Source organism: Tetrao urogallus, assembly GCF_951394365.1.
Source record: "Tetrao urogallus genome assembly, chromosome: 15".
Lineage (NCBI taxonomy): Eukaryota > Metazoa > Chordata > Aves > Galliformes > Phasianidae > Tetrao > Tetrao urogallus.
The window spans coordinates 4929024-4956153 of NC_136828.1; the positions used below are offsets into that span (position 1 = coordinate 4929024).

A 27130-nucleotide genomic window follows, 5' to 3' on the forward strand; every position below is an offset into this window, starting at 1 on the left:
AAGATCCTATGAATGTGGAAGGTGCACATGGATTGGATGTCCTAGCCATGCTGTAGTGCTGGAGATGATCACTGAATTTCTCCTAATACTGTGAAGTTCTTATTCTGGACCTTTACATTTGATTTTATTTTGAACAACAAAGCCACATTAAATGTGCAGTATTAATGGAATACATGTAGCCTCCATGCTCATTACCTGACTTCAGGTATATAAGCATCATATATCACATGTGATAGAGGCTACCTAGCATACGTATCAGGAGTATCTGAAGGGAAACCAAAAGCAAAGTGGACCATGCAGACTGTTCTGCAGGGTAATCAGGGGTAGCAGAAAGAAGAGAAAGCAAAAAAATTTCTAAATAACGTGTATTGATGCTGCACGAGCTGCCTGCTGAAATTGTTTGCACTGATAGTGCAGCATGATTTCTTCTAAAGTCACAAAGGTTTTCTTGCTGACAACACTAGAAATGTTACTGATTTATCAGAATCTTTGTATTTTGTAGACAATATTGAGGAGTTTATGGCAGCTGGCAAGTTACTCAGTCACAGTCTTGCCATTTTTATTCTCCTTAGTGACCAGACCAAACCAAACCAAGGAATCCACATTTCAGAGTTTTCTGTTGTTGCAATGATACCTGCTGTTCATAACTCCTGCTCACGCTGCCGTTTCAGGCCGACGACTCTTGCTGCCAGGAGAAACACAGCCCCAGTGATCACTTCTGCAACAAAAGAGATCCAGACCAGTGCCAGAGACCAGCCAAACCTGATGTCGATTTCTACCAGGACGTCCTTACTCCTCAGGAGGCAGACAGCTTCTTCAAAGGCAGCAGCTGAATATGCAATGTAGACGCCAATCCCGGTAAGTGTAACCAGAGCTGGGTAAGAAAAACAAATTCGGTCAGTTACAATTTGCTACAGAAAGTAAAAGTCCTCACATAACTCTCTGGGCATCCTTGCCATTCCTTCTTATCTACTCAGGGTAGATTACCATTAAGGCTTCCCCTGCCTCTCAAATCAAGTCAAAATTGTTTTGGGGGAAGGGCGAGAGGAAAATGAACTGTCAGGTCCTGACAGAAGAGACACAAAATGAACAGCTGTGTTATTCTGAAAGCAAAGTCTTGCTCAACATTTTTCTCCAAAAGGTAAAGTGATGTTTTCCAGATATAATCTCTTATTATTTACATCCATTAAGCCAGGAGTTTGATATAGTACCTCCAAAAAGAAAAAGCAGACCAGTCATTAGAAGCAGTAGATATGCCCTGGCAAGAATACTGATAAATCCAGTCATTCCTCCAAAAATCATCAGTATCAGGCTCAGAGGCATCAGAATGACAAACGTCCCATGCATGTCTGAAGAAAAAAATGGAGAGTGTTAGTATTTTAATATTTTACTATCGTGTCACTTGATGCATTAATAATTATTGAGTGCAGATCCCATAATCAGCATCAGAGCCTTATTCTGAGCATTAAGAACAAGAAGCTGAACTATCTCTGTGGCTTTCAGTTTAAATAGGTGGGACACAGTATGGAGGAGAAGGTATCATCAGGTGGGTCCTCCATGGCCTCTGATTCAGAGACTGTGGTGATAAAGGGTATGTCAGCGCAGATGTGTTTAAGCAATAAAACTCTTCTCGGATATCAAGCCCAGCTGGAAAGCAGGTAGTGTGCTGGGTATCTGGTAGTCACTTGCAACCTTAAGTAGTAGTTCTGGCTATCTGAATCGTACGTATGATAGTAAGAGGTATTGTTCAGTTTGGGTGATGGAGTCTACCAAGCACTCTGGTTAAATGCTTTCTGTCTGTCCTATACCCTCTGCCAAACTGATCTACCAAATTGTTGACCTTTTCCTTTGTAGCTGAACAACTACAGGTACATTTTCCCATCCAGCTCTAATTCTATGTCTGTCGTTGTTTTCTACAGCAGCTTCACTAAGTACATTATCCTACACTGGTTGCTTCCTCTCGTATTACATTTTTTACATTAGTTCTTATTGATCCCTGTAATATCTTAATAGCTGTGTAAACAGAGGGTTGTTGTGTATTTTTTCGTATCATGCTGTTTTCTCCTCAATAAACCATCTTTGTCTCTCTTCTTTCTCACATAGCCTATCCACATATTCAACCCAACCTTTTCTAGAATAATAACAAAAACACGAATGCATCAGCTTCTGGTATCTTCTTATTTCTTACTAGGGGTTGAGCAGAGTAAAGAGCAGAGTTACTCAGAATGGAGAACTTACGTTGTGTTTTCTGAATGGCTTTGGGCTTCAGTGCCCCACTTAATTTCCCAAAGGAGCAATGGAACATCAGCTAGTTCCTAAGGAAGATCAGTCAGTTAAGGGATTGGAGTTTGTGTATGGGCCAATCATCAGTTTATTTCTTTATCAGTAACTGTAACTCCCTGCTCAAGTGGATATATACCACTGATATATAGGCTGGTTAAGGATCCAGCTTATCTTCGATATAAGTAGAAAGATAAGATGTACTCATGGGTCAGCATATTGCTTCTGTGCTTTGTTCTTTCAGTAAGTTAGTTCAGTCTGTGTCTTTGCAGCTGTGACTTGTGAATGATACTTGAATACTGCAACACCAATTTTAGTTAGTTGGGTAAGGATTCATTGTTACTGAAGATATTAGTTCCTTGCTACTTTCTTTACAAAGAAGAAAATTCTGCAAATCAATCTTCGGTTCTTCTCTTTCTTGGAAAAAACAATCAATTTAACTTATTCCTCTTTCTCCTCACCTGTATTACTGTAAAGTCACTGAAGCAAGTTGAAGAATGGTGTAAATTAAAAGGGAATCTGTTCTTAGGTTAGTAAAAACAAACATATCTTGGTTCAGCTCTAGAACAGAGCTGCCATTTCAGTGACCTTGAAAGCCTCACAGTGCCTTGTAATGCGTCAAGGACATAGTAAGTGGTTCAGCTCTGAATGATTGAAGAACCTTCTCAGATATTCCCAATGAGCCAGCAAAGTACTTTGAGGGAAAGTATGATCAAACCTAGCAGATATTTTTTTAATGTAAGGAGTTCCAATAGTTTTGACTGTTACTTGTTGTCGTTTAGACATTGCTTTGACCTGAGAAATGGAGAAAAGGAAGTGAAAAGTCCTCTAGTGGATAAAATTTGATGTAATTATCAAGAAAAGAGTAAGAATGGTGCGACTCAGTCCTCAGAGCCAGCATTGCAGGATGTTGAGCCGCATAAGCAAGCTTGCCACTGGGCTTTGTCATTTCCCACCTGTCCCTCACCAATCATGGCTGCTGCTATCAAACCTGAGGACAGTAGCACTAATGGTGTTCCTTTGACTTCCCGTCTGTGCTGTGATTTCAACTGCAGCAGTTAGGACTGTAACCTCAGCTAGGACAAGTGCAGTGAAGATGAGGCTATTCAGAGCACTTTCTTTTGAGCCAAAAGGAGAACAAATCCATACCGTGGTATTATCCTGGGGAGAGTCATAAAGTACATTAATGATCTGTGACAACTGCATGCAGTGGCAGAATAACTGATTTTTTTTTTGCCCTCTGCAGCAAAAATAAGTTTGATATCTCAGTTGAAACCCACAAACCCCACAGATCACCCGCAGCTGTTTAAAAAATCAAATGTTTAACGGGCTGCATCTGGTTAAACAGCACTTGCATCACTTCCAGTATTCCAGTTCAGTACCTAATACTCACTTGTGCTTCTTCTATGCTGTCTGTAACTGCCTGTGAAACTTATTCGAAAATGCTGCCATGGAAACCACTCAGGAATTTGAATTCATGTCATCTGGCATATGATATTATACTATTATATGCCTTGATTAGAGGGAGGGAATTAGTTTATAGAAGGACATGACTTAAAACATCTTTACTGTATTTCTGCCTCCAGTAATCATCTGTGGATAAAAGTTCAAACTTAAATTTTGAGGTAAAACATTTTCTTGGGTTTTTTTAGGTTATGTTGAAATACACAGGTTGTGTATTGTGTAAAGCTTCATTTTGATAAAATTACTGGGGGGGGGGGGGAGCAAGCATTTTGCAAAAGAAAAAGGCCTGTGCACTTTCTGTAGAGCATCATTCGTCTTCCCACTTCTGTTTCTCACGAGCACTTGAGTTCCCTGTTGGTAGAGCTAAAAAGATCCAATACTGTAAAACTGGCAAACATTTAAAAACCACTCCACTTCTATGGACTGAAAATACTCAAATTGCTCAATGCTTCTTCATATAGTTTTAAGCTTATTAGCCAAAGCTGTGACCAAATGTCTGCAAGAGTGACATCTGCAGGGTGTATCCAGATCTGTGAGTTTGGCAGGCACTTCTAAATTATGATTCAGCACAGCTGTTGATGAGCAGTGCGTAACAGATATCTCTGGAATGAACTATAAAAACTGGCTGATATCAAAGCTGACCAGCTGCAGGTCTAGCAGCATTATTACCATCTCCTGTTAATATGCTGGAGCTCCACTGCTTCAAACTAACTTTGGATTTGTTTGCACAGCTTGTGATAGCAAGCAATAGTCATTTCATCAGAAATACTCCAAATGACAGCAGCTCAGAAGACCTTAATTAAAGACCTGTTCATCTTCCTCAGCAGTAACTAAATAGCCAGCAAGAAAGCACTGCATGTAAAGCTACAGTTCAACAGAACGCTGGCAGCAGCGCAGCCAGCAGGGCTGCTCTGGAGAGGTTTGGCAGGGCTCAGGTGGATCAGCACACTTAGAAAGCCTGACAACTGCTCTCTGTGGCTGAACGTGAGTCTTCTGGGCTAGAACACGGGGCACCAAGTCCCATTCAGTAGTGAACGGGTGATGAAGGAGAAGAGCTCGCAAGGTGAGGGTGTCCCAGGAGAATGAGCTGAGCTCTGGATGTTGGGTGTCAGCTTTGTGTTGCTCCCTGGTGACAAGTCTGAGCTAAAGTGAGAAATAAATTGCAGATTGTAGAAATACAGTGATACTGGAGTTGGTACGGGTGAGAGCTGATGGAGCCCTTCAGTGCTAGGAAGAGACAGAATGCTAAACACAAGCAGCATAGCAGGGTTCATGTTCTATTGCTATGATTGTAATGGCATTTGAAAATAAGAACGTTCATCAGAAGCTGTCACTTATTCAGTCTCAGCTGAAGTGATGCTCAGTTGTTTCAGATTTTCAGATTTATATATACCATAATTTACCATAATATCAACTGCAAGCACTAAAAAAATAGTTCACTGAAACCCCTCTGATCTTAATACTGTTGCTCAGAAACAAAACATCTATTTAGGTATACATCTACCACTGCACTGAAGATAGAATTTCTGTGTATATCCTTATTACACATGACCTTTGCAAACTGTCTCTTGCCAGCTGCTCCAGCCCTACCTGGTTCCTTCTGGCAACTTGAAGCCAAAAGAAAAAATTGTCAAGAGCTGTAAACTCCCCAGGTGTGTGCAAAGCTGTATGGAAACTGCTGAGTCCTGGCCTGAACCACTGACTGAGCACCTGGGAAAGGACCTGGTCAGCCCTGGGAGCACAAGTGAAGGCAATTCAGCTGTGTGACCAGAAGGGGTGGAGCCTGGCTGCACCTCTCTTAGACCTCATTTAAGGGCTGACTGCCACTGGAGAAGGTCTCTGGTTGGAGATCCCTCCTTGGTGAAGCTTTCCCCTGCAAACCTGGAATCTTTTGATATAGGTGAGCAATCTTCTTCTCTTCCTTTATAGCATCTTTCTATCATGCTGGTCCTTCTGTGATCACACCTGTATTGTAGCATCTTTCTCATCATATTTGATCTGTCCAGTTGCTACAGATGGCAAGTAAAGAATCAGTATAGATAGCATCCTGTATAGATATTGAACTCAGTGAAGATGAGTTAGGACTTATGAACAGGGCGAAGAGTGGATGCAGCTGGTTGACCACTGGAGGTCCATGCACTGTGAGGAAATCCAGTCTTGTTTTACTATGTTGTTAAACTTATTTTGTTGAGGAAGAAACTGAGGCAGCTGTTACATGATAACACCAGGGGTACTCAGCAACTGCCTCTATGGCTGAGGTTGCTTTCCTACAGGATGCACCAACTTCCCTGCAGGAAGTGCTAACTTGTCTGCTGCCTTGTGGGTCTGAGTAAATTAATGACTGTAAAAAAATACACTGGGGAGAATAATTTCAGCAGCTGTGGATGGGCAGCTGCATGCTCCAGAATTGATTTTTACAAGAAGAGCATTTCCTTTCACTGGAGCGTGAGTGGAAACGTCAGCGGTTAACTGATCTTCACAGGATAGCTCAGGAATGAAGGAGAGCACTAAAAAGTGACTTGTAATGGAAAATCGCTCTCTGGCCATAATAGTCAGCAAAATCTCAGGATCTCCAGCGGTACCTAATGCAGCTTTTTGGTGTTGGGGCAAACTATGCAGCCAGTAATAGCTAGCAGTAGTTTCTCTTGCATTATTTTTGTAACACTCACTCTAGCTCTGCTGTGTAAATGGGTGCAGCTCCAGCTTGGGGTGCAAAGTTAAGAAATGTTCAGAGGAATTATGTGTTGTATACTTTTTCATTTGGTTTCATCTTTGGCCCAAAATGGTCTCTTCTGTAACGCATTACTTGACGGAAACGAATTTGCTTTAATGTGCCAAAAGACTAAAAATCTTTGTGACAGTTTAGTTTAAAAGGATAGGGAGAGAAGTCACACGCACAAATCTCCACCATTTAATGAATGTTACCATGCACTGGAAAAACACTTTGTCACAGCTTTCTTCCATCAGCAGATGGCACAGCAGGTAGCTCAGTGCCTCCAGGAGCAGTCTGTGTTAGCAGGCAGGGGTCATTGCAGCCATAGCAGGCACACAGGAACACACTGAGTTTCCAAAAAGCTGAGTTTGTGTGAGTCCCCAGCTGACTCGTTGCTCTGTTCTTTTGATGGCTGATCTGTCTTACAGGAAGGGCTCAACTTGGAGTAAAATTGGATTCTGATTTAAAATATTTATAAAATTGTCCATTTTGCTCAGATTGCATCTTCATCTAAGCCTGTATGGGTAATTACTGCTTATAATGCCAAGTTTGGTAAAATAAAAATATTTTTACTACAAAATTCCCTAAAAGTAACCTTTCCTTCAGTGAAACTTATTTTTTTAAGAACTGATTTTACAGCAACTCGTGGGAGAAAAAAATTCAATAGATTAAATGCCATTCTTTCTGTACACCCATTTCCTTCTCTCTGAATCTGATCCTGGGATTTTGAATGTTTTATGTTTCTTATCCTGGAAAACAGCAAAGCTGCTCAGAACTCCTGACACTGCTTCCTGTGAGGTCAGCAGCATCCAACTCTTACCGTTCTGTGAGAGCTGGACTTGGCTTCCAGTGACAAACTCCTGCCTGTCTCCTATAGCTGGCACAGGAGAATGCATGGAGGAGAAAGGCATCTGAGCTGCTTCTGCTGACAGATTTCAGTTGTAGCCCTGGTGGTCACCAGCAGACCTTAGTGAGTGTCAAAGTTATGGAAAGTGATGCTCTCGCTGTAATCTGTCCATTTGGCACTGGTAGGAGCAGAAGCAATGCCAGTGTTCCAGTGCTCAGTCAGTTGACTGCTGAATCCCTTTTGATTGGATGTCCCAGCGTGGTAGAAGACTTTGCACCACCAACACACAGATTAAGAGCAACTTGGAGAAAAAAAATGTTGTCTGTAGACACGCAGAAGAAATTAGGGATGTTCACCTGCTTGTGCTTCTGTTGCTGTCTTCTGCGATGTTTTCATTCTGGCTGCCACTGCTGTTCCAGTTGGTGACTGTGGTAGGATTGACTTCTTTCATGTTTTGCTGAATGGGTGACTGGGTTGGCTCTGACTCTGGGATGAGGCAGCTCAGTCATTCTGATTGAGGAATTGTTTGGGGAAGTACTAGGCAGGTTCAAGCACTTTTGCTCAACACAAGAATGTTTCAGGCCTTTCAGATGTGCAAAGCCTGCTGCACCCTGGGCTGCTGTTGTCAAAACCCATGTTTGTAATGAAGTGCCCAGAAGCACAATAGGCTTTTTTGTTTCTGCACAAAATGGACAGGCTTTCATTACACTGAATTAGCAGAGCAGATCCAGAAAAAGGAAATGATAGTTACATTATGAAAGCTTAGTGGCATTTCCCTCAGAAATGTATCTTTTCACAATATTTCATAAAACTGTGTATGGAGCAGAGGAAAATACCTGCAGTAGAAAAACATTTTATAAATGCAGAAATGTCAGAAAAGCAAGTGGTAGGTAGTCTGGTCATATCTTCTTTAAACAGTGGCTGGTGTTTCAAACAAATATATATATATTTGTTTATATAATGTTTATATATATAATCATCCTATGAAGTAATCTGTAGTTTGAAAGCATTTTGTACACTGTGAGGTTGGGGGTGAGAGGGTCTATGTTATGTCATATGTCCAGTTGAAGGGAGGGGTGAGGAAAGAACTGGGAGCTTAATGTACAGAACAAGGCATGCTTGTAGCTGAGCCATGAAAGAAACAGCTCAGAGGTGCTGCAGTGATGTAAAAATACGTTGCACTCTCAGGGTTAACAAGACCTGGTCTGATTGCCTGAGTAATGCTGCTGGTGGAATGGAACTTTAATTTGAATGCCCAATTTTTCTGTTTTGTCTGGAGTTCTATTTGAAGCACGATAAGCCTGCAAGGAAACTGCTGGAGATGAATAGGAGAGATTGGAAATGTGGAGGGAGAGAAAACGAAGGCTTTTCATTCTCTAACGAGGGGTTTGTCCTCTGTCAGCGACCAGCCCTTCTATTTCACTTAGACCCAGCTCTCTGCACGCAGGTACAGACTCTCTCCCATCTTTTTGGCACTCATGTCTATTAACGTCATGCCAGAAAGAGTGTAGGAACACTGAAAAAAGCAGAGCAAGATTACTGATGAGAGACTTAAGTGCCTGCACTAGGAGACAGTGCTTTAAAGCTTTTTGGGAATAACAGGCGAGGAACACGCAATGTTAGCAGAGCTGCTGAAATTCAGTCTGCCAATCAAACAGTGAGAAAAGCAAGCGCACCTCTGGGCAGATTGAGATTAATTCCGTGTGAGTGTTATTCACACTGACATCCACAAATGAACACAGGAAAAAATACAGTTTTTTTAAACTGACTGATGAAGGCAGCGCAGTTAGCTGGATTGTCCTACATAGCAACACATGAAGAAATTGCCTGAATTACCCTAATAACGCTGGAACTGAGGATGCTAGAATTGTCCTACAAAAGCCTAGTTAAAATTTGTTGTCAATTAAGGTTTGCCCAGATCTGCCTAAATACGATCCAGGAACCACAGTCAGAAAAGACTTTAAGAAAAAAATACAAGGCTGAAGTAGAACATCCATACCAAACCAGATGGCACTTTTAGAAATGTCTGTATTTCCTAGAAGTGCAGCTGCTATTGCTGTGCAATCCACTGAAGCTGCATTGAAGCTGTGCGTCTAAAACATCAGAGTTCTTTGCTGGGTATTCTAATCAAATCAACAGGTTCATTTAATTAAAAAGTGCCCTTATATCTCATTTTTAGGCAGGCTATGCCTGTTCATAATAAAGCGTGCAAGCATCTTTGCAAGCTCTGCCTAAGAAACTATAAGTGGTGTTTGATGTGAGAGACAAAATCTCTGAGGCTCTGAAGAGTCTGTATGTGTACTTATGGATCCAATTTTTTCACATATCCGCTCTTTTCTTACCCTGCCTGACTACCAAAGAGGTGTCCTTTGTTTCCAAGCCAACGTCATTTTTATAATAAAGAGCTCTGGAATAGTTTTGATTCTGTTTTAGCAGAGTTCAGCTTTCACTGAGGAGCTGTAATCTAAAACCTCTTTATGTGAGAGGAATTACAGATGTAGCATTTGCAAACACGGACATAATGTTGTCCTGACATTTTAGGCAACTTCTGACCTCACTGGTCGAGGTGCCCGTATGTAAATGTGATTGGTGTGGTTAGGTTTAATCAATTAAATGTTAACTTTGAACTCCTTAAAGGATTCAGCGATGCAGGAGACAATCATTGTTAGTTATCTTCAATCATTGTTAGTTATCTTCACAGTTTTTACCATCATCATGAAGCTAAAGCCCTCTGTCTTAAGGAAGGAAGGTGGAAAAAAATGGCACCTTTCTATTTCCAAGTGCAGAGATGGTCTGTGCTGCTAGGCTCCAACCTGTCAGTGTGTTGGTGGTGATGCTGCTTATTTCTACTTAAACTTCCCAGCAACACAGCCGCACTACATCAGTAGCCCTGGGCTTACTTTGCCACGTTGGCTGCACTGCTGGCTGTGTCGTGGGGTGCTCAGGGAAATGGCTGTTTCTGAGGAAAAGACACAGGATAAGTGTGTGTGTTCTGCTTGTGAGGGGAAAACAATCAGAGAGGATAGGTATACAAAAAAGGAAGCTCATAAACAAGCTCTTGTATGAGCAAAGTGTCATGCTGAATGTGGTGCAAAGAAGCAAATTCATCTTTTACAAGGTGCCCAGAAGGATTTGAAAATGTTCTGAAATATTCTGAAAACATTCTGATTCTGACAAATGAATCTAAAGCAAAAGAACATCAATTGTGCAGTTAGAAACTTCAAGTAATCTTTTGAGCATGATGTTCTTCACAGAGCATTAATGCTTCTTTCAGTTATTGATTTGTTTTCTTAAATTCCTGTACCATAATATTTTTTCAGAGGGATGGATCCCAATGACAAGGTAGATAAGTGACTGACTTAAACATTAATTTAACAGTATGCTTACAAGTTTCCAGGAATTAAACTCTTGTGTGGGAATCTTCAACATTCCTGCCTTTCTTTTATAACAGCTGTGAACCCTCCGTAACCCCCCCCCAGCACAAACGTGCTCTTCTGACAGAAACTGGCTGAACCTGACATCAAGCAGAGGGTTATGCCAGCAGCAATCCCTCTTAAGGACCACATGCAGTGACTGTACAGTGCAGTTCTCACAGCCCCCTCTGAAGCAGCTCTGGGAGCATGAGCGTGGCCCAGGGTGGGGGAAAAGAAGGGAAATAACACAGAAATTACTCACGTAACAGCTGTCGGTGTGAGTCGGTGATGTTTGCATTCTCGTGCCTGAAGGGGTTGATCAACGGGTAGCATTTGCTCCTAACTGATATAGATGGGGAAAAATAAATAGGAAAAACGTTAAGCTAAAGATTATTATCATACATAAGCAATAATATAACAAATACATAATGATATATGTTGCCACGATTTAGGGATACAAAGTGAGCATTGTGTGGTGGCGCATACGCTGTTTCCATCATCGGCAATCACTGGAATGGCTTTAACCCCGCTGTACTTCCTCCCCTTAATTTCCCCTGAGCCAAATGAAAACAGATCTCTTCCTTTCTAAATGTTTAACGCTTATTCAATTGGTCTGAATTAAAAGTTAATGCCGAACTACTTTGCGAGAACAGAAAATCCGCTCTGCTCGTGCCCCCTTGCCCAGCAGCAGGAGTCAGGCGTCGGGCGTCCTCCGTGGGTGGAGGGAGAGCCCGGGTGGGGCGGGCGGCCCCCGGCTACGGACAGCAGAGGGGACGGCATCGGCACGGCGCGGTCCGGGACCCCCCCCGCCGCCCCACTCACGCCGGCAGGTCCGCCAGAGCCCCGAGTGCGAGCTGAGCGCGGCCGTGCCGTTGGCGGCCGTCTCCAGGCGGGAGGCATCGATGATGTACCAGAAGTCCGTCGCGATGGCCACCACGAGGAAGACGAAGCTGGAGGCTCCCACCAGAGCCACGAGCAGCGACAGGACGCTCAGGCTCACCCTCATGCTGCCCGTCGGACCGCGGGAGGAGATGCACGCTGACGGGAAGGGCGGTGCGGGAGAAGGCGATGCCCGTGCCCGCTCGGTGCCGCGCGGTGCCGCTCGGTGCCGGCACGGCGGGTCCCGCTGACGGCGGCACGCAGGCAGCAGCGCGGCTCCCGGGCGGTCCGCACGGGCGCTCCATAGGGAGCCTCGTTCTGCTGCTTGCTTGCTCAGAACTCGTCCCAGACTCCCCAGGGGAACGTTAAGTAACGCCCAGTCGTTAAACGGTCCAGGATAAGCTCAAAGGAAAATATTCCTGGAAAGAGCGTGTTTATTTACACACACCCATCAGCATCACTCCTGCCTGTGTTTTGCTGTGCAACTCCAAACAAGGATGTGCATTGCTGGCGTTTATAATAGTCTTTCCATTCTGGAATACACAACTGAAGATTGAAGATTGAAGAAGCGACTGCATCTTTATTCTGAGCTTTTATTATCTCTTGCCTCCCCCAGGTGTATTTGTAATACATGAAAGTGCTGGTGTCATTCTACAAACTAAGCAGCTGTTGTTATCGGATGACTGAAGCCATACAAGCCTCGCGGAACAAGGTGAAATGTTTCATTAGATTCATTGATCCAGTAATAAGACATAAACGAGCTTTGGGGCACGAATCTTAATTGGGACTCCAAACTTGTCTGTTTTGCAAACTTATTTGGCCCCACAAGCGTCATGCATTGAGCAGATGGTTCATCAGCTCACTTCTCAGGTCTGAGCCAACCACACATCTCAACCAGCCTGCATCGCCCTCCTCCAGTTAATGTCAAGGGAAAGCAAAGGGTGTCACAGAATGAAACAGCAGCACTTAAGCTGTGTAGGTCCAAGTGGCCCCAGAATAATGCTACCACACAGGGTGCACGTCTGTGACATGCATCCCGGACAGTTGTTTTCCCTAAGCTTGGTGCCACAGAGCTCTAGACGTGCTTATTCTTAGGAACATTACTAAATAATTTGTTTTAGTCGTCAGAATATGTGGAGGTCCTTGCAGAATCTGTCTGGCTTAAATTTACAGAAAACAAAAGCTAGACCTGCTAGCTCCTGATCCTTTTATGCCCTGTGATGATAGAAAAACTAATGTCAAGAATATATCAGCTCAAGATTTAATTTCCACATCAGCATAATCTGCAGGCATTCATTCTCATGCTGAGAAGAAAAACAAAATGAACTTCTACAAAGTCGGAAAGCAAAAGAATCCCAGTTCATCAAAACATCTTCATGTATTCATGAGAAAGGGTCCATAATGAAAGGAAGAAGCCAGTGGCACAGGCTGGCTTCACCAGAGATTTAATTACAAATCTACTGAGATCTCTAAAAATAACACAAACTTGGAAGTCACACTGGGGTTTTCAGTGTAGGAAGCGCTTAGATTTTAACGTAGAATTATCTTCGTGGAGAAGGAGCAGTACCCTTTGTGTACAACCTGCTACTCAGATATCACAGATAATTAATAGCCCACAGGGTGCAGCGTAGCAAAATGCAGCATTCTGACCTCAAAGAGCCTAATTTTATATTAAAAATCTCAGAAGAGACTGACCAGCCCCAGAGGTGGGCCGGGGAATGGGAAAGAAGTTGTGGGCAGAAATGAGCAGAATGGATGGATGGAATTTTCTCTTACTTTCTGGAGCATTAATCAGTGTTGAAGTCTTTACTAAAACTTTACGACAGCATTTGGTATAGAGCATGCGAGCATCAAATGCCTTTCTGCAGCTCTTCCCTGTAATCTAGCTTAGAGATCCCAATTTAAAAGACAATGATTTGTGATTGCTACTGAATGCATCAGGGTGCTTCTGTGTTTTATGGATTTGGTATGCTTGAGCATAAGAGAGGGCTTTTCACTCACCTTAAGTTTGCTTTTTTCCTCCTGCTTAAAGAGAATTTGGGTGTGTTTTAAGAACCACCTGACATGTGACATACAGACCTCCCTCAGAAAATATTCTATGTAAATCTGCCTGTGTTGGATGGGAGAAGTCCTGATGGGATGGTGCCAAAGGCATGCAAATTCTTGTACTGAACGATCCCATGGAGAATAATGCTATAATCAGAGAGTGAATGTTTCTGATAAACAACCACAAAATAGTTAATGAAAAAGAAATCACTGTGGGTTTAGCTCTGCACTGCTGTCATTGCCTTGTAATTTGGTTTTCTTGCTGGATGAGGCAAGCTTCCCCTGGGAAGAAGTAGATATTCAAGAAATATGGAAACACAGAAGCTGACAGCTGCACTTGCCCTTTTAAATTATTGTTCATTGACTCCTCATGAACTTTTCAACCTCAAGCAGTGATGTAGGGATTTTCAACCTGCTGACCAGCACCGAGGTGTCATGTGCTTGAATAGCAAAACAAAGTTCTCTGCTGATTTTTCATCTCTATAACAGTCTTTTTATTCATTCCAAGTTCAAAGCACTTTGCATACCAGCAGATGCTAATCATAGTTGTCGTTATTGCAGAAATACACAGGGTGCGATCATAGCGTTACAGTCAGATTTCACCTTTACTTACTGGTACATGCTCTCACTTTTCATTCTGATTTAATGTATCTGTAATAAGAAGAGTAGAATAGCCTGGGCATCCAAGGGCACTGTGGTTAGGGCATTAGGGTAGGAACAAGTAGTTCTAATTTTGTTCCCTGCTGCATGCAAAGAATACTAAGTTGCTTTGGAAAAGCAGTTTAAACAAAGGGACTTGGTGCTGCCTGGACATGCAATTCCTAAAAACCTTAATGCTTTTTTCTCTTATGAAGAAAGTGTAATCTCTATCAGCCAGTTCACAAATGGATTGGGAGGATAAACATTTGTCAGTGTTATAAGATATTAATTCAGTATGGTAATGTGTGGTACTAGATATAAAATTATTAAAAGAATATATGTATTTGTGCCCATAGCACCACTTACTCTGCACTCAACAAGAGCAAAAATTTGGATGCACACACATAAATGTCAATGTGAAAAACAAGATATTAAGCTGCTTTTTATTGTTATACTTAGTTCCTTGGTGATCTCCTGTGGCCTTTCTGATAGCTGCTCTTTTAATCTGAAGCCTAGAAAAATCTTTTTCCTTTGTCTATTTCATTATAATGTGACCCAAAGCTATTGTTTTAAACTACCGTTTTTATTACTGTTACAAAATATATTGCTTTAGTGAGATTTTGGGAATAGGGAATGGGTCAGTAAAATAATAGACCAGCTGCCATAGGCTCTTCAGCTTTCATGATACCTGTTCTAAAGCATCAGATCAGAACGTACCTTGAATTGAATATAATCAGCAGCAAGACTTCTGAGTATCTTTCAACAAAATCCAGTTATTTTCAGTGTCTGTGCTGATTGCAAGGCTAGAACTATGAATGGGGAAATCAATCACATCACTTCTTCAGTGTGCAGTGTACTGTGGAAAAGCTGCATGTCTGTTGGACCGCAATTATACACAACCTGTGAGTTCATTGTGTCCTCTGTACCGTCACCTGAGATGTCTTTATGAGACTGAATCCCCTTTGCACCTCCCTCCAGATATTTATGGACAAGGATGAGATCTGCCTGAGCCTTCTCCAGGCTCAACAGCCTGAGCTCTCTCCATCTCCTCACAGGAGAGGTGCTCCATCCCCCTCAAACCTTCACGGCCCTGTAGTGGACCCTCGCCTTCTTACGATGGTCTCTCTCTGTGGGACCCAGCGCTGGACACAGCACTCCGTACCACCTCACCAGTGCCGAGCAGAGGGGAAGGACCACTGCTCGCTATCTGCTGGCTCCCTAACAACAAAGTGCTTATGAACAGTATATGAACTGACAAGTTGCTTTTTCTGAACCTGCAGAACTTGTAGTTTTCTATTTTTCTGTCCATTGCTGGCTTTTCTGACAGTCACAGTTGCAGTACAGGAAAATGATGGTGTGTCACTTCAGCTGTTCTTACCCAGCAAACAAGCAAAATTCTTCAATTTTCAGCCATGGTATTGCAAGAACCTGTTCAACCAGGAGTATATATTTTTTAAAAATCTTGCTTTTACATTCATAATGAGACGATATCATTTTGCTTCTTGACTTGATGTGACTCAGTTGCACTTAGCTTTAAATATTTTTCACACGCAGTACGTTAAGTTGAAAAAGCTGCTGGAAGATGGCTGCTCTTGGTGAAAGCATAAACGTGCCCGATTTCTTCTGTGATGCCTCGAGGCTGCGCGCCAACTCCAACGGCTGTCCTTCCACATGTCACGCCAAACGAGATGGAATTCATTTGAGTATTTGCTCTAATTTGAATGCTTTTTTGGTGTCAGGGTATTCTTGTTTTATCCCGTGTCTTATGTAGCTCTCATAGGCACATGGCACAGTTTTGGAGAGCGTTATTTGCTTACTGCAGTTGCAGGCGGCCGCAGGCAGGCGGCCATGGAGGCCGTTCGTTCTGACTGACCCAATGGCGGCGGGGAGGGCGGGGCGGGCGCGTCAGCCGCGCGCCGGAAGGAGCCGTGGGCTCCAAGATGGCGGCGCGGTGTGCGTGAGGGCGGGCGGGCGGTGCTGCTCCGGTGCGTGTGAGCCGGAGTGACGTTGCCCTCACGGCTGCGCTGCCCTCGTGTTTTACACGCCTTTCTTAGAATGTCCGGGGAAATAAATGTCGGTTTTTTGTGTCTGTTTCTAGGGGAAATGTTTGCGGCTTAGAACAGAACCGGCGGAGCCGCGGGCACGGGGCAGCGAGGAGGGTTGCTGTTTGTTTCTGTGGAGAAAAATAGAGAACTCAGAGACACGCGGGATACGTTCACCGATTGCTCTTCTGGTGGGGGCACGTGAGAGGAGCCAGGTTTTTCCAGGAAGAGACATTACTTGTACAAAATGTACGGAGCCACGCCGTGTGAGGGAGCCTTCACTGCGCGGCTCTGCGGGTTCTTTGGTTTATCACGGCATGGCTGGTTGCTTTTAACACAACTTAACGAGCAGTGTGCCTTCCTGGAGCGTGTGGTGTTTGTGGTGAACTGTAGCTGTTGGAGCATTGCAAAAGCAACACTGCAGCCCTGTAATTTAGCTGTTGATGTAAGCTGTTTCCTCACACCGCAGGGCAGTGTTACCGAGCTGAAAGCTGTCTGTGTTTGCTTGTAGGTTGGAGACCCCCACGCACAGCCCCGTATCTCATCAGGGCGCAGTGGAGACTGCGTGACTGCAGCTTGCCCGAGGCCTTGGAAGCTGTGCCATGAGGTTGTGCTGAGCAGAGCAGTTCCATGGCAGCTGTGTTTCTCAGTGGGCTGCCTGGCGACAGCGGCTGTCCCCATAGGTGTCCCTCTCACTGACGTACCATGGGAGATGTCACGGAGAAGGAGATGGATAACCTCACGTTCAAAAGTGACACCGTCCTTTCTGACGTGCACTTGCACTGTCCCAACAAAAGTCATCTGATGGTACGATTGAATGCGGTTGGGCAGCCAGGTAATGCATGTTTAGACTGATGGAACTGTGTTTTAATTACAGTCTATTGTATTGTCTTAGTGCTCCTTTGATTGGTTGATAGTAATCATTATGTATTTTACTCTGAGCAGAAGCAGAACTGCTCCTGCTCAGAGGGAAGAGGGCTAACTGGATTCTTCTCATGAAAATAGCTACATAAAACTATTAATATGGATTTGTAGATAGCCCATCTTAGAACAGAAAAAAACAGCTTAAGTTACTTTCTGAGAAGGAGTAACATCAGTATTTGTGCAAGCTTAATTTTATGTGTTTATTCCTTTACCTAGAATCTCAAGACAGCACCTTTGAGGATCATGTTAAGGAGTTAGTTTGTGTCTTGCATATAGACTACAAGTGAGACACCAGCAGCTTTAAATACTGCCACTTGAATTAAGTGCATAAGTAATTCATTTGTTTTTATAAAATCATTAAATGATGATTTACCATCTGTTCCAGAGGAACCCAGCAGCTTTGTTTTCTGTTCTGTTGTTGTATTTTTTTAATTTAAAAAATGGGCTACAACAAATCTGAATATAGCAATGAGCTTGACTGATTTATATAAATGAAAGAATCAAGCCCTTAGTGGAAATGAATTGGCAAATGACTGCCTTTACCAGCTTGTAGGTTTCTATAAGGTTGTCAAGGGAAATGTCCTTGAAGCTGTAAGTAAAATGTGCTTGTAACACTATAATGCAGCGGAAAGCACAGCAATGATAACAGGGTATCAAAGTCACAGGCTGCAGCAAGTGAGGATATGCCCAAATGCATCAGCCGTGGGTACAGAAACAAAGGGAAAAAAAATCTATGTACCCTTGGAAGGCCTCAGGTAGGCAGGGATTTCCAGTGAGATACCCTTGCCTCTACCCTCAGATGAGGTCTGGGAATGGGTGGATCCTGGCTGCTGCCCTTCCATCCACTCCGATACATTGCATGCACCTCAGCTCCCCTGGGTCGGCCCTGCCTTCCCACTAGGTGTTCAGTCACTGTGGTGTCTTAGTGTTAGTTTGATGTGACTCTCCTTGGCACAAAGAACCTTTCAACACAGTAACATGACAGTCTGATTTATGTACTCTGAGTGTCCGTAGTCTTAAGAAATAAATGAATTTCCCATACCAGGGCTGGGTTGTAGTATGACAGCTTCTACTCTAAAAAATCCAGCAATAATCTGCCACCACCACTTTGCTGTTTTTAGAGGATCTCCTGGGGATTTAGTCCTTGCTTATTTGGATCAATTTTCCATTTTGAAATTCTGAGGATCAGAGTGAACTTAGAGAGCAGGGTCCATTTCAACTTGGGATATTCTATGATTCTGTGATATGTTGATTGCATCCTCTAATTCATCAAATCCATTTAATGTGGTTATCATACAAACAGTAGCTGACGTCCTAAATTTCTTGTGCTTGGATAGACAGTGAAGATTGTTGTAAGATCTAGCTGTTATGATCTCTAGAGAAGGACTTCTCATGTTCCCATAGTACACTGTATGTCCAACTTCGGATATCTCTGAAGCAACTGAAATAGAACTCCATAAATTGTGAAACTGTTGAAATCAATAGTGGGCAAACAGTTTAAACAGTTTCCCCTTGGTGGGAGTGAACTCATTTCCAAGAAATTCTTCTTAGATACTGCTGGTGTAGGCTGTTTTCAATAGACATTTTCTTGGCAAAAAAAAAAAAGAAAAGCGTCAGTAAGTCCAACCTAAGCTGACAGGAGGCACACTGCTTATTGTGCTGCCTCTTGCAGCTTTAAGCTGATGGCAAGGTGAGATGTTACTTGAGTCTCAAAAGGGTTTGAAAGTAGAAAAAGAAATTCCTTTTACTTTTTTTTCTGAAACATGTTTGTCTCCGTTAAGATAGAGTTCATTTCCTCATGTTGATATAATTCCTAATTTGTGATATTCGTTCTTCTCTAAACTTAATCGACCTCAACAGAAGATCTGTTAGAGGATGTAAATCTCATCATTTATTTTCCTGATTGCTGAAACAAGTTTCTAAGTAAGGTGAAAATGTAAATTGTGACCGAGTAGATGCCTAGTCAACCAGCAGATGTTGGTGGTGCTTCATTTATCCCTTCTGACAGAATTAGCAGAAATATTTCTTTCTAGCAAGTAGAGCTGTATTCCGAGATACCTGTAACACTTTCACTGCTCTAGATTTTTTGGTATATGAAATGCATATCAAATGTCATGCGAGTGGAGGTTGCATATAGATTCCATTCTTCCCTAGCATTGATCTTAATGGGAACTGCTGAGTCACAGCCTGAACCTCTGATTGATCACCTGAGGGGAGCACTGAGTCAGCCACAGGAGCACAGGTGAAGGCAATCCAGCTGTGCTCCTAGACCTGTTTGAGAGCTGGCTACCAGTGGGGAAGGATCTCTTCTAGAGATCTGCTCTGCTGGAGTTTTTTAAGTGAGCCTAGGATAGGGGTAAAGTTTCTATCTAGTCTCTTTTTATTATCATAATCTGCTTTGCCAAACTCTTGTTTATTTTGTAATTATAACATCTTAATATTCATTGATTATACAATCTTTAACTTTATCCTCCTCCCACTCCATGTTCTTGCAGTGTTCCTGTCGTATTTCAAATTCCTTTGGAACACAGATGATCGGGCCTCTGAGAAATATGCAAGAGAAACTACAACTGAAAGAGAACACCAGTACAGAGGTGGAGATGAACTAACTAACAAGGACGGGAATAATCTGAAATATGAAAAGGAATTGAACAGTGAAGGAATAGAAGCTCTGCTAGATGAGGACGGAGACTTGGAAGTGGTCAGAAGGCCTCAAAGAGCCAGTGACTCAGAGACAGAGGATCTTATGAGGAATAGAGTATATCCTGTAATTCTGATGAGAGGAAAAGAAAATGCATTTGAAGAACAAGAATGCACTTGCAGCAATGTTGTTAAAATAGGTAAATAGTAAGCTTATGTTCAAGGAGAAATTGAATAAATATCTGCTGAAGTAAAACAAAGAAAAACTAAGTTGGTCTTTTAAATGAAAGAGAAATGAGTTGAAGTAGATAATAAGCCATAGTAATACTGTGATACTGTTAAGTGCTTTAAAAACGGCGCTTCTCCAAAAGTGTTTTGGACAGTTGTGTGTCATGGAGAAATGGCTTTCCTTAATTAGAGTGGGGTTTTCATCATTATCCAGCATTACTGTGTAGAATTAATAGTGCTTAGTTCTAGACTTAAAAGGAAAGCATTAATTGTCTTCTCAAATTTGCTATTATGCAACTTGATTTGAACAGTGTTTTGAAACAATATTCTCTTTCCATTTTCACAGAGCATACTATGGCAACCCCCTTAGAAGATGTTGGTAAACAAGTATGTATACTGCTTTGTATTGTCTTGCTGTTTGTGGATTGTGCTTCAGAATTCCTCTGGTTTAACTGCTACTTTCTCCAAAGGTCTGGCGTGCAGCCTTTCTTCTTGCTGATTACATTCTGTTTAAACGGGATACGTTCAGGAGTTGCACAGTGCTGGAGCTTGGAGGTGGCACAGGAATTGCAAGCATTATCATGGGAGTGATTGCTAGCAGAGTTTATTGCACAGGTAAGGCAGTTATTTTTAATGAAATATCGCAAACCAGTACTTTCATTCTGGGATTTTTTCATCACCTGCTCTTTTTTTAGTTGCTAATTTGTTATCAATGCATATAAAATGCATTGGTGTACCTGGTGAACCTGGTGTAGGGAACCTGCTTTGGCAGGGGGGTTGGACTCGACGATCTCTGGAGGTCCCTTCCAACCCCTACAATTCTGTGATTCTGTGAATATGTTGTTGTTTATTGAAAAATGGCAAGCACTTTCATGACAGATTGAAAAAGCAGCAATAATTCCAGGTGCAAGTGTTTTAAAAACCAAATACTTTTCTAGATTAAAATAGATAGTATGGTGATCTTTTATCACCATATGAACATATGATCTTTTACATATGATCTTTTATCATGACATGTGCTTAGTAATGGAGCTTAGTAATGAAAGAAAAAAGCAAGGGTGCTGTGGAAGCAGTCATGAGGGAAGGGAGCTGCTCTGAATTTTAGTTTGAGAGAAGTTGAGACCAATAGTCTGAGAGGTCGGAGGAATGTACAGCACATGTGAAATGTTCTCATTTTGAATACTGTCATTATTTTCTTCCAGATGTTGGTGAAGATCTTTTGGCCATGTGTGAAAAAAATGTTGCATTAAACAAGCACCTGATGGAACCAGGAGGTAAGTGCTGTGCAGACAGTACTCGTGCAGTTGCTTGTCTGTGAATTATAAGAAGTCATTGGCAAGCTGGCTGGCATTTTTACAGGTCAACTCAACTTCTGTTTTGGTTAGAACTGACTCATTTAGAAAGATGCAAGAAATCTGTACGTGTTTCAAAATGGGATAGCTGCTTTTGGAAAGGAGCAAAATATTCAATCTTTCTCTGTTAAGAAGTTAAGCCCAGCTGTGGCTTCTACATTGTTATGTTCATTTCACTGAGGTAATTGTGAGGATCATGGACGTTTAGGTGCCAAGGGTCGTGTAAACAGTGCAAATTGCAGAGGCTGAACTTTGCAACTTGCAAGTGACATGTAGAAGAGAAATTAAGATATTTCTGATGATTAAGTTTGTCTTATTCTCCTTTTGTCAGTGGATGACTGGTTTTGTAAATGATGTCCAGTCTTATTTGTTTCATATATCCTTTTAGTATATCTTATCACATGTTTCAGTACTGACTGAAAGATCATTTGTCACTGTTGGGATCTTTCTACACCCACAGGAGGAGAAATTAAAGTGAAAGAACTGGACTGGCTGAAAGATGAATTCTGCACTGGTAGGTAGCTGTTGCAGTAGTAGGGTTTATGAATCCTGTTTTGCTTTTTAGGCTTTTTATCTGTTAAATATGATGTAATATGATGTAATGGTTCAAAAAGTTGAACAACTATTTAAGGAAGTAAAATCATCCTTACGCTTTCGAAGCTTTTCTTGGGCCTCAGGTGTTTATTCAAAATACTTGACGCTGCCAGATGAACAGGCTTGTTGGTTTTCAGATATTCACAGAAAGCTTCTAGATTTTAGAAAGCGTAACAGGAGGAAGCTTAATCAAAAAATGCATTTGTTTTTAACTGAATCTGTACTCTTGCTGCAGGATAGTAACTGGTAGTAAATTCTTATGTCAAGGGAAGCTTAGTCACATCAATCAGCCCTGAGCAAGAGAGGAAGAGCAAAAGCAAAGGACTGAAGGGAACTTCAGAGAGCAAACGGGGGGAGGCTGTGATTTCCCTTCAGTGAGTTGCTCTGCTTATTGAGTAGCTGATCACTAAATTTAAATTACTAAAGTAATTTTTTTAATCTATCAAACAGTTAAAGGTGTAGTTTAAAAATAAGCTTTCTTCTTTTGTTACAGATCCAGAAGCTCTCTATAGCTGGTCTGAAGAAGAGATTGCAGATTTGCATGACCACTGCACTGTGATAATGGCAGCTGATGGTAGGAAAACATAACCAGCAAGCTTTTAAATCAAAAATGCTCGCTTGAGCATTTTGAGGAACAACTTAACTGCACCTAGTTTGCTTTTGAAATGTGATAGATCAAATCCTTAGCTTAGTTTGTCAAATCTCTGCCTCAAGTGTTCTTGTCTGTATTCTATTTACTGTCTGAATTAGCAATAGAAGAATAAGATACTGAAAAATCTAATAGCCTTTCCTTATTATTTGTAATTGAGTAAATTATTTAAAGTTGCTCATAAGTGATAAAGTTGATTTTCAGAAGAGTTAAGTGTTGTTGTCCTACCCTTATCTTGAATTAGATAACCTTGGTGCAAGTAAAGACAGATAGGTGGCCGCGCTAGTATGCTCCATAGTGTGGGAAGACTTTTAGGTACTGCATGTGTCCTATTGCATCTCTCTGGCTTTTTTTTTTTTTCCCTGTTCTTAATGAAGTGGGGGGGAAAAAAAAAGGAAAGAAAGATGGTATGTGATTTTTTAGCTTTGCAGTAAGGTATTTCCAGCTGAGAGAGATCTTGTTAAAGTTCTGTAAGTTGCCTGGCAGAAGTGATTCCCATCATCATGAGAGAAATCTTTAAGGTTTCTTGTTGTGAAGAGCAGCACTGGATACTGTCGCTGGGTCGGTCATTGCCATTAAATGTGTAATACATGTATACATAATAAACGTGGGGGTTTAGATAAAGTAATGATTTGTTTGGTTATAATAATAGAATTAAAGCTTCTTGTTGTTTCAAGCCTGAGATTTAGTAAATGCTTACATGTAAATGCCATGTGCTCTTCATGTTCTTCCCATAGTGTTCTATGACGATGATCTGACAGATGCCTTCTTCAGAACGCTGTATAGAATCACACATAACTTGAAACATTCTTGCACAGTTTTCCTAGCCATAGAAAAGAGGCAAGTATTACCAACACCCTAACATAAAGACTAGAATCTTACATTCTTTCCTTTCCTTGAGCGAAAGCCCTGATGTGCCTGATGGCCGGATTCTGATTATTCTGTTTCTGGGTTGATCGAAGGCTGCTGTGAATGCCCAGTGCAAGCATTTGTTAAACTTCTGTAATTTTTGTAAGTTCAGAATTTGACCTCCAGAAAAGTGTGGCTTTTGTGATCTTACTTTTGTCATGCATTAGGTAACCTTTGTGCAAATAAAGATTAATAGGTGGCCAGCGTAATGTATTCTGTAATGTCTGACAAAATTTGCTGTGATTTTGAGGTCCTATGCTTATGGAGCAGAGTGAAAGGGCTCAGAATGAGAAAATACACACATCTCCTAGCTCACATCCCCCCCCGGTTGTAATTGCTCTTGTGATTTCTTTCAAGGAATTGTGTGCTTTTGAGTAGCTGTATGTTGAAGTCAGTTCATAAACTAGTATGTAAGTTGATTATGCTTCAAGGTATGTAAGCAATAGCTATTCGTGTGATTTGGTCCAAAGTGTTTGTCCCAGAAACAAAGGCAGTTATTTTGTTGGACCAGAATGTATTAAAATCAATGGAAAGGCTCATCCAAGACTTACTGGGTTTTTGACAGGACAGGACTTTGGATAGGACAAGCTTTCTGGGGCAGCAAGGGGTTATTTTTTTTTTTTTTTTTAATTGTGGAAAGGAATTACTCTGAGAAGACCTAAGTTTCTCATTAGCTGAAGAAAGTTACATAGCTGTTTAAGATGCAGGTATACAAAAAAGGTTTTAATTTAAATATTGTCTTGCCAGGCTGAATTTCACTTTAAGACAGATGGATGTTACGTGTGAAGCCTACAGTCATTTTCGAAGTACTCTGAATGATTTGGAGAACCTTCATGATGGAAAAATGAAATACAGTGTGGAACCCATTAAGCCTGATTTCTGCCAGTTTCTTACTTATGAAAGGATTGAGCAGTTGGTAAGTGGCATTCATTAAAATAAATGGCATCTGTTGGGCTGGCAATCTGAAATTAGTTTTCAGCTGTGTACTGAACATGAAGTAAGAACAGAAGAACAAATGTTATGCTCTTATTTATTTCCATTTAGTTTTCCTTATATTAAAATGATTCTTGTCAGTGCTTACACAGCCCCCACTAAATAGGCATAATGTGTCCTTTTCTATCACAGAACAATTCAGTGGCTTAAATTGTTTCTTAACCTCTGAGGAAAAGAGAGCAATCTCCGGGACTTTGTAAAATAACCATTTTTGTGATTGACTGGAAAATGGACCGGTATCTTCTTCATTTCTTTGAATGTAAAAAAGCTTTCGTTTTATTATTCCCATAATTCCCAATCAGGGTTGAGGTAATAACGTTCTTATATATACATATGGAGAAGTTGACAAGTAGTAAACTTCTGGTGTTTAGAGATGTATCAGATACATTATTTAAATTACATTCCAAGCACTCGTGGTTTCCTCTCTGTTCTGTTTTCCAATTGTCTACTCTTATGAGTGTTACGCAGGCCAGCTAGTAGCTTGTTAGCTTCTGTAGCAATACAAAGTAAGAGACCTTTGGGGAGAACTTGCAAGTCTTGTTCTAGCTTCTGAATCTGCAGTCATGGAGCCAGCGTACTGTTTTGTGTGGTACAGTGTGTATGCATAGTATGGCTATGGGTTTCACAGCGATTTCATGAGATTAATTTGCTTTTCTTAGTGCTGACACCTTCAGGCATAAGATTTCCCATGAATGTTTTGTAATAAGTCCACACATGTATAAGATGAGTTATATCTACAGGTGTGAACGTGTTTTCTACATACCTTTTGTGGAAGGCTGCTGGCCTTTGAAATAGATACATTTTTTTAAATGCAGAAGTCTTCTTGTTGATCATGGAGTACACTGCCAGAATTCCAGATGTTGTGGTGATAGGGATGTAATAATCTGATTACTAATCTTTAAAATAGCAGAAGAACCTTACCCTAAATTACTCTACAAAGACTAAGTGTCTGTTTTTCATCCTTACTCTGCAGTGTATTGAGAAGCGTGTGTATAAGGTATGCATTTGTGAGACCTGGAGTCCTCAATAAATGGGCTATTTTTAAGCTACTTCTTTGCTAGCAATATTGGAAGTGTTTTTCAACATAGACCAAGAAAAAGAGCAAGATTCTCAGTCAAAATCCTGCAGGTTTTGTAGACCAGTGAAATTATTTTTAGAAATTATTTGAATTATACTATTTTTTTATTTAAAAAAAATCATACTGCAGGAATAAAGAACTCAGTTCTCTTGTTCTATCTCAGAGATAATGTGTTGGTTGTTGTGGGAGATGACGTAAATGGATTTTCTGTGAATTAGAGAGTGTGTGCAAGTTGAGCTTTATTGTAATAACAATCTACTGATCTGAGAAAATAACTATATGAATTTTTCCCCTCCTGTAGGAATTGTGGAAGATCATGGCTGATCGGCTAACGTGACAGGGACATGAGAAAATAGAAGATCTTAATCTAACGATAATATTTTGGGTAGTGTTTTATTGAAAAATTTCCTGTTGGATGTGAGTTCTCAGAAACTAACTCCCTGCAGATTTGCCTTACCTCAGCAAGTCTTGTTTTTTTGGCTCTTAGGATGTGGTTTCTTTGCTTCTGTTACGAAACTGGTTAACATTGATCTTCAGAGGGCGTGCTGGCTGAGAAGCTGTGGCAGTGACGCAGAGCTGCACATTCTCTGGGACTGATGACTTAGGCTTTAGTTTCTAACACAGAGGTATTTTGCCTTCATCTGTGTGGCCAATTTGCAGATGTCACACATGTTACTTTCTAGTTTTCTGAACTTGGATACACTTCTCAGTCTTAGCAGAGTTGCACGTTATTTGTATTTATGGACAGCTGTGAAACAGTCTATGGGCAAGCCCTGTTTGTCATTCACAGACTTCCATTTAAGCGATCTGTGTATGAAACCTAGCTCTTCATTTTGGGTTGGTCTTATCTGAATTGTTCTAGCTTAGGGCACCTGTCTCAATGGAAAGGAGGCAAAGTGCATTTAATTGAAGCCTCCTCAAATGTTCCACAGAAATCTTAGAGCTGGGTTGTCCTAGTGGCATTCTAAGCTATTCAGTGCTTGCCAGGCTGAGGATGGGAAGGGGAAGTGATGTATTCCTCCCTCTTAAAACATTGGAGTTCTCAGTGTGTACGTGTGAGGCTGGGAAGACGGTGACCCAGAATGTCTTGCCTCTGCAAATGGGGCTTTCAGCCCCTTAGCTTTTGGATTAAAGTATAACAGATTTATCAGTTCTCTGTGTTATTAATGAAACCAAAAATCATCATGTTTATACTCATTACAAATTCTGTGTGTACTATAGTGTTTATGTTTATTTCACTTGCCATATGTGCACTGTCACTTACATTCTTGTGCCTGCTGGATTCTTTAGCATTGTGAGAATGTCATGATAAAACTGTTCCAGCCTGTGACACGTGGGAGTGTGTGTGTCACATAGAAGAATCTGGTTGTCTTTGTGAAAGTCTGTTTTACGTTTGCTTTAGTTTGGTCCTTTTAGGTCAATTATTTCCTAATGCAGGAG

The 27130-nt window shown here is 41.5% G+C and overlaps 2 protein-coding genes across 2 annotated transcripts; one reads left to right on the forward strand and one right to left on the reverse strand.

Moving 5' to 3' along the window:
- Positions 1–641: 641 nt before the first annotated feature.
- Positions 642–11723, reverse strand: TMEM114 (transmembrane protein 114; the record flags this gene model as incomplete). Its single annotated transcript, XM_079542679.1, has 4 exons — positions 642–874; positions 1212–1349; positions 10980–11060; positions 11540–11723. The coding sequence occupies 4 exons, from the start codon at positions 11721–11723 to the stop codon at positions 642–644; spliced, it is 636 nt and encodes a 211-aa protein (XP_079398805.1).
- A 5305-nt stretch (positions 11724–17028) lies between these two features.
- LOC306952450 (methyltransferase-like protein 22) lies at positions 17029–26027 on the forward strand (the record flags this gene model as incomplete). The annotated part of the gene is made up of 10 exons (XM_079543162.1): positions 17029–17158; positions 19743–20087; positions 20462–20502; positions 20586–20730; positions 21318–21389; positions 21928–21981; positions 22555–22635; positions 23448–23550; positions 24367–24535; positions 25992–26027. 10 exons carry the CDS (start codon positions 17029–17031, stop codon positions 26025–26027), a joined length of 1176 nt encoding a protein of 391 aa, XP_079399288.1.
- Between the last annotated feature and the right edge of the window lie 1103 nt (positions 26028–27130).